The sequence below is a fragment of the Ischnura elegans genome, chromosome 4 (assembly GCF_921293095.1).
Source record: "Ischnura elegans chromosome 4, ioIscEleg1.1, whole genome shotgun sequence".
NCBI lineage: Eukaryota > Metazoa > Arthropoda > Insecta > Odonata > Coenagrionidae > Ischnura > Ischnura elegans.
The window spans coordinates 56,288,548-56,301,845 of NC_060249.1; the positions used below are offsets into that span (position 1 = coordinate 56,288,548).

Here is a 13,298-nt window from a genome sequence, read left to right on the forward strand (position 1 = left end):
GCTAATGAATTCAAGAAATAATGAGGGGCTGAGGATATTTTTAAAATGAGTAATGCAATGCAGAAATAAACAGTCTCATTTATAATATTTTTTCTGCACTGATTTGTAGCTTCATTTAAAAAATAGAGTTCCTCGTTGTTTTGCTTTTTTTAAAGAGACACACAGCTCATCCTTGTCTTCATATTTAATGTCCTAATATCCCTGCATTACTTAACTTTGGTTTCTCCGAGAATGTGCGGAGATCAAATAGCCCAAAAATGTGTTGAAACTAAGGATGGTTGGATCGGATGCCTTAGATCCAAATATCCACAGATATTGCCCTACACTAGATACTTCAGATCCAAATATGCTGAACACATCCGATCAGGATCCGAAATTTAAAATAAATGCCTCAGTGAATGTAGCGTCTCAGAATAGGGAGTGGAAAGAGTTCCGATTCCTGTGCCGTTGCACTGTGACGCTTGTCTTACTCATGAACCATTTGGTTTAAAAGCTCTCGTCAGGGTTATGCTACAGAATTTCAGCCATGGAAAAGTTTTAAGGCAAAATACGACAGATGCATAGTGAGAGACTTCCCAAACAACCATTGGGGGAATCTCAGCTCCATAGGATAATAACCACGTCCAAAGTGACTACATCACAGATTTCAAAAAAGCACCCTCCGTCCTCCACGAGCCTGTGCCTCAGATATTTTTTTTTTTCTTTCCGAGACAATTTGCAGACCAAAAATCATTATATTCGAAGAAAAATATCATGTTACACGAGAACAATGGAAGTGTGTTTCATCCCTACCCCATCTCACCCACAGACCTTTTTCATCTTACCTGCTTCAAATCTCTGTTTCTGGAGGACAAATGCTAGGTGAGTAACTTACTGGCCCCGAAGATGTCTCAATAGCTTTCAGCAATTCGATGACATGCACGAGATTCAAGATGAGACAAAATGCGACGCATTTCTGACTGTGTTTACGTTTTTTAAGCTCTAATTGATCCATGCAAGCATAGCAGTTTATATCCTGAGCGTGTAAAGATATGTATTTTTTAAAACAACTTGAAAGCTTATGAAAATAATTTTTATCCATTGAAAATATAAAAATGTGTATAAAAATCTGAAAAGCATTCCTTTGTTTGTTTAAACCCAGAAGAAACTCGAATAATTACTTCGTTTTACAGCAGGAATTTAAATATGCATTTGGATCCAAAAATATCCAAAGATCTGACTCTGAAAATCAAGGATCCGATTCGGATTTGAATCCAAAAAAACTCCTGCATCCGTCCATCCCTAATTGAAACAAAATATTACTTTCATCAAAGTAGTTTTTTTTCACCATAGAATTCCATCTGCACATGAGGTATTCACAAAGGGAGGTACTAAGCCAAATCTCCCACAACCTCATGTGGGCGAAAGGGGAGGGTTTGGCAAAAATAATGTTATTTTTTCAGCAGGAAACGGGTAAAATTGTAAGAAAACAGCATGAAATTAAGTAATAATGCTTCTACACTCTATCTCTCTATACTAGTATCTCTAAATTCTACGATTACTTTCATAAGATTATTCATCACTATCATGTGAGGGCCATAATGTATCACAATAGTCCCTAGATTGTTTAGCCGACAACTTGTGGACAGGTTGCAAACTGCTGTGTTCACACCAGTAAATATTCCGTAACTTGATGGCTCAGTCAACACAGCCACTTATTTAATATGAGTTATCACATTATTATGATGCACAACAAAAAAAAAAACAAAGAAATGCTACCAGGTAGAAATGAAAAATATAAGGAATACAGCAAAGCAGAGGTTCTTGCAAAAGGAAGAATTGGTGCTGCACACTAAACATGATATTCCTGCATTATTAGGAATGTTAAATAAAGTACGTCTTACATAAAAATTAAGCAGTTTTTTAAACAGTAAATTTAATATAATTAAGCATAGGTTAATGTATTTATACTTAAAATGTGCATTGAACAATCTCACACAAACACTCTCTCTCAAACAAGGGGACACACCGCCTCGCGAAAAAATGATTGTATGCCGTCTCGGCATTTACACTGCTACGATGGATTTCTGTCTGATGTATATATTCTTATTTACCAAACGAATTTCGGGGGATCGGGGATTTTTGGATTTTTTCACCTGATCATTTTCGGTTCCCCACGTCGAACTCTTTTCACCGCTCTAATCCACGAATTTGATGTAATTCGTCAACTTGCCTAAAACGGTCCTGCATGCACTAAATGACTACAGTTCTCTACATTTTTCCGAGTCAACTACCAACGAAGTGCGTGCGATAGTGTATGACGCAAAATTCAAAGTACTCAAGGTATTGGAGACAGTACCTTTAGCATAACTATTCGAGATCTCGAATGTCAAATACTTTCTAGTAGAGATGTGCGAATAGTATCCGCGAATACTCGAATACCTCGAATACTAGAAAGTATTCGATATTCGAGGTTTCGAATAGTTATGCGAAAAGTACCGCCTCGAATACTTTGAATTTCGCGTCATACTCTGTCGCACACACGTCGTTGGTAGTTGACTCAGAAAAATGAAGAGAACTGTAGTCATTTAGTGCTCGCAGCGCTGTTTTACTCAAGTTGACGAATTACATCAAATTCGTGGATTTTAGCGGTGAAAAGAGTTCGTTGAGGGGAACCGAAAATGGTCGGGTGAAAAAATTCGAAAATCCCAGATTCCCCCCACCAGGAGAACCACAGTGCCGTGGGATAGCAACCTTAGGGCATTTCCCACGATCCGCTATCCCACTCCATTCAGCACTCGCCTCACCCACTCTGACGCTTTCCTCTTCTCCGAAATCAAACAAAAGGTCCCAGCTCGCGCAGGGATCGCATTACAAAGACCCCTGCTTCGAAAAAAATATCGAGTTACGAGAACAATAAAAACGTGTTTCACGCCCTCCCCCCTTTTCTCACCCACTGACCTTTTTCTGGCTACCTGCTTCGAAGTTCCCCATTTCTAGACGTCAACTGCTGTGTGAGTACCGTGGGATACTTACATTAGAGCATTTCCCAAGATCCGGTATCCCTCTCCATTCAGCACTAGCCCCCCCTCTGAGGCTTTCATCTTCTTCGAATTAAAAAAAAGGTCACAGCTCGTGCAGGGATCATATTACGAAGACCTTAGCTTCGAAAAAATACCAAGTTACACGAGAACAATAGAAACGTGTTTCGGGCCCTCCCTTTTCTCCCCCACTGACCTTTTTTTCCCTACCAGCTTCGAAGTTCCCCATTTCTGTGGAGGTCAACCGCTGCATGAGTCATCTATTAGCACAAAAGGTGTCTAAGAATCACTTTCGTCAATTGATGTTACACCTTTATTGAATTGAAATATTAGTAATGTGCGTGTAATTTCAAAAAGAATAAGACCAAACACGACGTATTTCTGAGTTTATTTAAGCATTTTATGCAAAGAAATAAATGTCAAAATACGACGGAGACTTAGCATTCTGGCGAAACTCGATATGAGCAGCAGAGCTTCTCGGAAGTTGATGCGTTATTTTGTTCCGAAAACATCAATCAAGTTACAATTTATGAGTGGTGCTATAAATCTTTATTGTTACAGTCCCAGACAAAGGGATATTTTCTCAGAATATTTGGTTTCTCCCTGATAGCAATTCCAATTCATCTTCTTATCTCGTGAGAACTCCCAAAGATGGACTGACAATAATTGAAGAAAATCCGGTGGAAAAGAGCTTGTATTTTGCAAAATGCCTCACATTGTCAGCTAGCACTTGGCAGCAGGAGTGGGAGTAAAGCGATGTTAGTTGAATTAATTACATGCCCAATTGTTTCCATAAAATTAAAATATTCATTAATCAGCTAAATTCCTGTTCGAATCATTTAAAGGAAATCAAAATTACTCCCCAAAATCTTGTGTTGCCTGCTGCATAGGCAACCGAGTCAAACATTCCAGCATTCATCATTTAGTATTCGAGGTTTACGAAATTCGAGGTATTCGAATATTCGAGCAATGATTTAATATTCGAATTCGAGAAATCTGCTATTCGACCCATCTCTACTTTCTAGTATTCAAGGTATTCGAGTATTCGCTGATAATATTCCGCACATCTCTAGAAAATTTTGGATACCTGATTATCTGATGATACAAAACTTATAATTGCAATAGGAGTTATCTCACCTGCAGAAGAAATCCTTGGGTGGCTCATCATCGAGGAAACCAAAAACAATAGTATTAGGTTTCATTGCACCTAACCCTGAAATACGTATGAGGTGATGCAATCCTTCACGAACACTACGAGCCACAGTCAGTTCCACAAAAGCTTTAACCTGAAAAAATAACAAACATGGATTTGTAACCTTATTGACAACGAATTTAATTAATTATATCAATAATAAATACAGTACACTCTCGTTATTACGACGTTTGCGGGTCTGAAAAACCGGAGGTTCGTAAAAATGAAGTTCGTATGAACGTTTCTTTCAGGGATCGTTGGATAAAAAAGGTACCTCATAAACATGATTAAATTATGCGGAAATATATAAAAAACACGAAAATTCAGTTCAGTTTCTCAATAGAAGAATGCAGCACGACGCAATCAAGGGTTGATATCTTCACAAATACACTAAGTCCGATATACGAAATGGATGCGTTGCAAGACCATATTCCTAAGTTGATAAACCTACAGTACCGCCGCCGAGAGTTGTCCGATGACACGCAGAATGGTCTAGGTCAGGGTTTAGGGCAAGGTTTCCAGGTAAGAAAGGGAAACGCCTACAAAGGGTTATGCGAAGAAAGGAGCCGGAAGGGACGACGAGTGTGAAGGACCCAGAGGAAGAAGCACTTGCTTTGGCGATTCGAAGAAAGGGTTTGTTTTGGTGGATTAGGCTAATTTCGGTTCGCCTTATGCAGTTGACAACGTTATGAGATGAGGCGAGGGTGCGTTTGGTGGAGAGCGATTGGCTGTAAACCGTGCTGGCGTAGGGCTATCCGCCCCTCCTACTGTGCCGCCATCGGGCAACTATCGCTGGCCGGGCTGTATGAAAGGCATTGAGAAGTACGGTTATCCAACAAAATGCAACACTGCATCACAATTGAGCTCTAACTCACGTTATTACGAACTGATCTAGCTGGGCGTGCAATGCAGCGGAAGCAAAAAAAATCGTTTAGATGCTAGAGCTCCTTAAACTCGGGTATCTTGCTTTTTTTTACAGATGGTAGCTGGGCGTGCAACGCAACTGGAGCCGAAAAAATCTCTCTCCGCTTTAAGGAAGAACGGGCGAAACGCTGAACAGTTCCTAAATTCACACCAGATTTAATGATAATTTGTTCAGATTGTGCCCACAGTGAGAGTTCCTCTACGCCACACTGCGTAGCATCGGCCAAATCGAAAGGCGCCAAATTCGAAATTTGAAAATTTTAAAGGCTCGTATCTCTGAACAGTTCCTAAATTCACACCAGATCTAATGATAATTTGTTCAGATTGTGCCCACAGTGAGAGTTCCTCTACGCCACACTGCGTAGCATCGGCCAAATCGAAAGGCGCCAAATTCGAAATTTGAAAATTTTAAAGGCTCGTATCTCTGAAAATTCATACATCGATTGTGCGTAGGAAGAGGACTAATTGCACGTCTAATTTACGAGCAGTTATGAGTGGGCCACCATGACTCTACAGGAATGATGCTTATTATATGATGTTGCGTGTACACTGAGTAAAGAACCATAATTGGCACTCTTGGGCACAGTACACGAGAAGAGCTTAAACACGGCGCGATTACTAAAACTTAGCGTCGTGAATATCCACCTAAATGCCATTGCTTATGTGTGAAACTTAGTTATAAAGTTCATTTTATAACCGCCTGGACTGAGGTTCCTAAAAACGAAAATTTCGTAATAACGTTTCTTTTACCATAGCTTGGATAGGACTTTTCGTCGGGACCAACGATTTGCTTCGCAATAACGAGAACTTCGTAATAATGCTGTTCGTATTAACGAGCGTCTATTGTATTGTATTATTATAATTGAGAGCATATTCATTGGATTGCAAAACATACTTATCTGGGTGTTACTGCTAATGAGTACTAATATTTAATGCAAAATAAAATGAACAATTTTTTTATTATTAATGACTGAAACAACCCTAAATAGTACTAACAATCTGTAGAGATACAAAAAACACCACACTACCTTTAAATGGTCAATGAGTGCCAACCAGTGTGGATGTTCTCTCAATGTTGGATCACCCGATGGATACTCAGCAGAGTATGGAGGAAGGAGAGGAGGTATTTTACTGCTGGCTCCGTCTTCTCCAGGTGCAGAAGGAGGTGACACCAAAACATGGCCAAGGACATACAACCCACCCTTTTTTAAATCATTGACAAAAGAAATTAGAGGGCAACAAGAACGTGGGTTTGCAACCATTAACAGCATTTGTGGCCTCCAAAATTTGACGTGATCTTTACGTGAGTCAAGCATCAACAAATATTTCCGGACCTGTTCAATGAGAAATTAAAAGTCAATTTTAGACAAAGCTTCATTCACAAAGATACAACCAAACATTTTTCAGATAAGAATTCAATGCTTACTAATGAGATTAATTCATTGAATTAAAGTCTTTACACTTAAGCCATGCAATATTTGTAACACTTCAAGGTTCCTATTTACAACATAATAATCAATAATGTTGATACTTATACATGTGCTTAGCAAAGAGCAGTAAATTCTCGATCATCCGGACCAATAATGGGCGATAGGTGGCATGCATAGTCGGAAAACACAGATAATGGAAACTTTCACTGCATCCTTAAAATATACATAATTTACCTAAATAAAACAATAAACAGTGGAACCTCGTTAAAGCGAGTACGCGTTATAGCGACACCCCCGCTATTACGAGAGATAGCCGATGCACCGTCAATTGACCCTATAATAAGCGTCTTAAAAAATTCGTTTTTACGAGACCCTTTCGGTGTTGGCTCTCACCATAGCGAGGGTTTCACCGCCGGAAGACTTTCATCAAGACTCCTTAACCTCTGTAACTGCTAGCGATCTGTTAGAAATGAATTTAATGGAGTGCTCAGTCTCAAATTTATGTGGTAAACTGTCGTTCGATAAATATAATGATTGACGAAACAATGCTTTGCATGATTTTTACTCAGTGCGGCGCTTATAAATTGCTTGAATAGTTAGTCATTATTTGAGTAAGGAAATTTAGTGATGCAAAAAAACATCGCCTTTCGTCTGGATTTATGCTTACGTTTATCGGATAGATGTTTATCTGTCGCCTCACCACTCCTGTTCCTGTATATTTGTTCGCAACAGGTATATTGGCTATTATTTGCTCCACCTCCGGTAAAGCGACAATTCGATATAGCGAGTGTTTATTAGTGCACCGTGGGGTGTCGTTATATCGAGGTTGCACTGTATTATTATCTATCCACAAAGTCTGATATTTTATATTGTTTCAAGGACTCACTAAGATCATTCTCAAATGGACCACAAATTACGATGATGTCAATGAGCACAAGAAATTGTTTCACCTCATATCACTTTAAGGGGCGTGAGCACTCGAGCGCTTATACTTAACACAGGAGTGGACCAATATGTAGCATATTCTCATCCTCCAAAAATGGAAAGGTGGAGTAAGCACCAAGCAGGGAATCTCAAATCATCTAACAATACACCATAGGCCACCTGAAGTTACAATTTAAGCTCGCTCCAATCAGCTACGAGTGGTCAGGCAAGTTGTGGCCGAAAAGAATGCTCTGAGAAATTACTGAGTGCTCACATTGAGCTGTTATTCAGCAGTTGCATTCAGGGGGAAATTCCACACTTGCGGCAGTGTGCTGACCACTTAAACCGTCCACACACGTGAGTGCCCGGCTGGTCGCGAGAGATTCATACAATCTCAACTCCCTTTGTCTCTGCTTCCACTACCATCACTGCCTTCACTTCTACTACTCCATTCCTTTCTCATTTGACCTAGACTGACTGCAGCGTAAACGTGCCTGAGTGTGACAAAATCTCTGGTTCCATGGGACTGCATATTCATCCTCATTCGAGGCCACTGCAATAATTACACTTATGATATGAAAAGTATGTTTAAAGATTGTAAGAGAGCAATTAAAGGCAATTAATACATTTATGAAGGAAATTCTAATGGAAATAATAAGCCTTGAGTATTCTTGAATTAAAATATGAAAATGCTGCTGTTTTTGCATCAGATATTATTTTTTATCAAGACTGCGGACATCAAAGGAGGTTGAAACTCATGTATGGATAATTCCAAACACAGTTAGTCCTTGCATGGATAGTCGGGAGTTTACTGTATTTAACACAAAAAAAGGAGACACATCACAGATGTTAAGCATAAGACACCTATCTCCAAAAAATGTTAACTTTCTCTTGGTAGTCTCAAACCTTACATCCAGATTTGAGATGGATCCATTCAATATCTCATACTTATAAACAGGCCAGGATTAATATCAGGGTACCCCAGAAAACTGGCTGCAGGAAATCCACTTACCCACTTAATAATAATCAATGTTGGGCTTCGTCGAACAGATTCAGATGTAAATGAAGCAAGTACATCCATCTTTCAGGAAATATGCCACCATCCTCTCTTTACTTTTCATTGAGGCTATGCTTAGGTTTTGAAATAATTATAGCTAACAGTTCAAACAAGTACAAACCTGATGAAATATCAGGGCCTGGCTAATGGAACCCCAATTGGCAGCACGGGACGGTGAAAATAAATGCAGCATTATCACCAACAGCAGGCAAAGAATGATAGATGAAAATGCATAGATGGAATTGATGACAAACATCATAATTAAAGTCCCAACAAGTCCAATAAATGCAGTGTGCCAAGAGAAATATTTAAATGATGGCCTGAAAAAAAAGTACAGGGATGAGTCACTTTCTGGAAGGCTACAATAAAATCACTTACTTGTAGTGAAATATATTTACAATATGTATAACACATTTTGGCTAAATGGAATTTGGTAAGACTATATCTTATTGGGGTGGGTGGAGAGGCAGATTGGTAGGGCGTCCCCATACTTTTGGGTTCACTGCTTCTGAGCAAAACAATAACAGAGCTCCACATAGAAGGACACAAGGAATAGGATCATAGGAAAGGTGAGCACAATCAAGACTGTTATTCCAATTATTCTATCTCCATGAATGACATGAACGGAAAAGTAAAACAGAATAGGTAAAATAGTAAGTATGAACAATGATACTGACCTGAAATTGGGTGCTGATGCCAACTCAAGTCCAAGACAAGCTAAATTGGTGGCAAGATAAGACAGAAGAAACAGGACTGAGTTGATTTGAGCAATGAGATTCAATGATCCTATCAATAAAATGAGCTGGACTAGAAGCCACGAAAGAACCACAGCAACAACAGGATTTCCTCTTCTGGTACCACGGACAACCCAACCAAGAGCACCACCTTTGATGAATGCATAGGAAAATTGATATGATAAACTATAAAATATAGTTAAAAAATACACACAAATCAATTAAGAGGTATCTAGGCCAAAGCCAGTCTTAAAAAAAATACATGTCTAAACTAAAAGGGCATAGCTGAATAAGAGGGTGAAAAGTTCCCCCTCCTGGATTTTTACCATACTAAGGGCATACGATTTGGGATCAAATAGGACTAACCTCCCCACACTTCAGCCTGCTAGAGGCCCACCTGTGCTGGCTAGCTCGAAAATACGATTTTCACTGTTTTTTTAGATATCTCGGACTAGAAAGCATATTTTTAAATGCGGTTTTCGGCATTTGAAAGCTTTTTTAATAGAGCAGATGTCCATTTGTTTTCAAGAATTTTCAGCGAGACAATAAGAAATGGCGTCTATTTGAAAATTTCTAATGCATGTTTTTATTAAAAATTTTTGAGAGGGCCACAAAGAAAAAATGTTTGCCGGTGGCGCTATTAAATACCTTTCGGATAGTGAATCAGAAAAAAATTTTAGATGGTGAAACATTGCGAAAAAAATTAGGATATGCGATTTCGTCCATTTTTTGCTGTTTTTTTCCTATGTCCTGGCCCTAAATAACACCCGTTTCATGACATTATGCAAATATTTCGTTCTCTCATGAATGCCCACACTCATAGCGCATGTAATGCCCACCACAGGGACAGAATTTTCTGGAAACCTGTGCCGAAAATGGCTTCATGGCCTCCAAAAACTGTTAGAATCTAAGAATACAGATTATGAAAATGAGCTCGAATTAGGATTTCTCCATGTTGTACCTACTCACAAGTATTTTTTAATTGTTGATTTACCACTACAATATATCTACTTCATGTACCCATGGAAGCTAAATTGCAGGTCTTCAATGAGAAGAGGTTGATCATTCCCTTAAAAAACGTGGTCTATAACGATCACCTACTACAAAAATCGGATTTGTACCAATGAAATCCCCTCTTTTCATATCTATTGCATCAGTATTTCCTTGCATGTTTCTAAAATTCCTCTATTTATGGACAAAATTGCAGATTTAGCTGACAGCAGTTTGATGGTACAAATTTGCGACCATTTTCCAGAGAACTGATGGGTTGTGGTTGTGTTGACTTGTTTTGGCCAATAAAAATGATTTCATTATTCTAAAATCAATCTTGCAATCGGCCCATTAATTCAAATCTTTCATGGGAAAGATTGACATTTTGATTCTGAATAGAGGATTTTGGTATGTTGTGTCATATATAGATGATGTATTAGAGTTCAGTGTGCTGATGCCGGTGTTGAAAGGCAAGCAAGCTCAATTAACGACTGAAGAATCGAATCAATCGTGATTCGTGACTAAATTAGGATGGGCACTTAAGGAAAAATATCATTTGCTAGATAACAAGTTGGGTACCAAAATATTACCCAACATTGGAACATGTTGCAAAATAGCATCTTTTTTCAATAATGGATTTGGGAAATGGCTTGATTGTGATGTTGGAATCAATGAGGAAGTTGCAAATGCAATGAAAGCTAGAGTATGTTGCGAAAATACTTTGAGAGCAGAGGGTAAAAACAAGAGTTGGAAATGGAGGAAGAGAGACTAAAGAGATTGCTCCGGATACTATAGACTACGTATTTCCTTTATCTTGCCAAAATCGTCGAAACATCCTTCATTCGATCGCCTCTCAGAGTAATAACCCGGTGCAAGCAGAAACCGAGGAACCAAAACTGTGCCCTTATTTCATTTACGCGACAAAAGTCTGGTTGTGGAGGGGCATCAATCACTCTTCAACCGTATGGTTTCATCGTCTGTCACGGCCGAAAAGCACCACCTTTATTTAGTGGAACCCCGACTCGTCATCCCCAGTTAAATTCTGTGGGGAAGACAAAAAGGCCCGAACCTGATAAGGGAGTGGAGTGAATGACCACTATAATATGTAATGCCATTTTAAATGAAGTCAACAAAATTCATTACCACTCAATGTATTCTTCTAATGAAATTATAAATTTTAATTACAAACTTGTAAACATATCATCGTTGCAGATGAACACGTTCCATCAATGTTCGAAGAGGTTTATACACTGTCTTTCACTATTATGATGAGCAAAAACGTTTTGTTGTTAAAAGAACTGATCAATTGGGCATAGTGCTCATTGGTGACATCATATTTTTGCGGCCTGTGGTGGAGCACTAGCCATAAGTTGGTACCTAAGTCGCAAATTAGTAAGTGATGATCAAAAATTGAGCTCTGTAAAATCAAAAGAGTAGTATCATGACTAAATACGTACACATTTTGCCTTCTAGTACCGAGTAAATGTTGGGAGTTTGATGATCTTAAACCCTAGTTTCTATCCTTTGCTCATATCCGTGGCTGACTGATGCAGAATGGTGTGATTATGGATCTGGTGAAGTTAAGTGGTTTGCTAGGATGCGTTGAACACCTGACACTGCCATCATAAACTACAATGTTAGACACTACAACATGCAGTCACAAATTGCCTGGGAGGCAGCTACTATGGACACGGTTCTGGGATAATAAATCACAATCTTACTCCAACTGCATCCCTCATGCTTTTAAACCAACAGCAGAGTTCCCAAAAAGTTGACTGGAATGCAAGAACACTGTCATAGGGTTGAATAAAACAGGACAGAATATAAGGATTAAATAATAAGCATGCATTCTTAACTGCTATTCTGAGGGATTCATAATACAATTATAAGCAGACATGGCATCGTGGCTGGGATCAATAGTTAGTTTTGGTGGAGTAAGGACGAGGCTTGGGTTTTTCCTCAAGACTCATTCCCTAAGTGCACTCTCCCCTCCAATCATAGCAAATATTCTACAATATTCTACAATGCGTATGAAAACGGATTTAGGTAAGACCTTGTTCGTAATTCTGAAATTTCATAAAAAAGAAGCTTCCCTATACTTCTAAATGTTGATTTTGTTGGGATCGAAGATATTGTTCATATAGTAAACTTTCCTTATTACAAAGTTCCCGGGACCAAATAACCAGACGTTCGTAATAATGAACTTCGTAAGAGCGTTTCTCTTAGGTATCATCGCAACAAAACATACCTTGCCAAAATCCCTTGTCTCTTCAATCTCCCGTACTTATACTCGCACTACGGAATAGCTTCAGAGTATGATATATGCGATTACATTACGTACAAGTACACTAAGTCTTCTACATACGAACAAGATGCATTCCGAGCGCTTGTTCATAAGTTGATAAACCGATGCAAGGCATCAAAAAGAGTGGTTATCCTGCAGAATTCAACACTCATTAAAAAATTATGTTAACTCACGATTGTGACTAACTGATCAAGCTGCGATCAAGGAGCTGAATAAAATGCGGTCCTCGGGAAGGAACAAAGTGCAAAACGCTGAAGAGCTACTGACTTCACATCGGATTTAATTGACACTTTGTTCAGACTGTGCCCAAAGTGCAAGTTCCTTTACATCAAACTGCATCGCATCGGCCAACTCCAATGGCTCCAAATTTGAAATTTCAGGCATCCTCGAATTTTTCAAATGTTCGTATTTCTAAAAGTTTGTAAATCGAATTCGTAAGAAGAGGACATACTGATTGTAATTTACGACTGGTGATAAGTGGGTCACCATGATTCCACAGGAATGAAGCTTTTTATTTGATACTGCGTGGATACTGAAGTATCTCGTACTGAAGAAAGAAACTATAATTGACGCTCTAGGGCACAGTGCACGAGGAGAACTCAAACGTAACACAATGATTATGAAGTCGGGTAGTGTCTATCCAGCTTTAAAAATGCTGTTAGTTAGCATATAAAAACCGTTGCTTATGCGTGGAACACCATCATAAAGTTCACTTAATGACC

At 38.9% G+C, this 13,298-nt stretch overlaps 1 protein-coding gene across 5 annotated transcripts in view; it reads right to left on the minus strand.

Annotated features, from left to right (window-relative positions):
- The window catches only part of LOC124157534 (solute carrier family 12 member 9), a 40,897-nt gene that overhangs the window by 14,228 nt on the left and 13,371 nt on the right, over positions 1-13,298 (minus strand). For all 5 annotated transcript variants that reach the window (XM_046532346.1, XM_046532349.1, XM_046532347.1 and 2 more), the window contains 4 exons: positions 9,225-9,432; positions 8,669-8,867; positions 6,165-6,470; positions 4,158-4,306 (listed from right to left, as the gene is read on the minus strand). In XM_046532346.1, the coding sequence (XP_046388302.1) occupies positions 4,158-4,306; positions 6,165-6,470; positions 8,669-8,867; positions 9,225-9,432 (862 nt within the window). The remainder of the gene's footprint in view (positions 1-4,157; positions 4,307-6,164; positions 6,471-8,668; positions 8,868-9,224; positions 9,433-13,298) is intronic.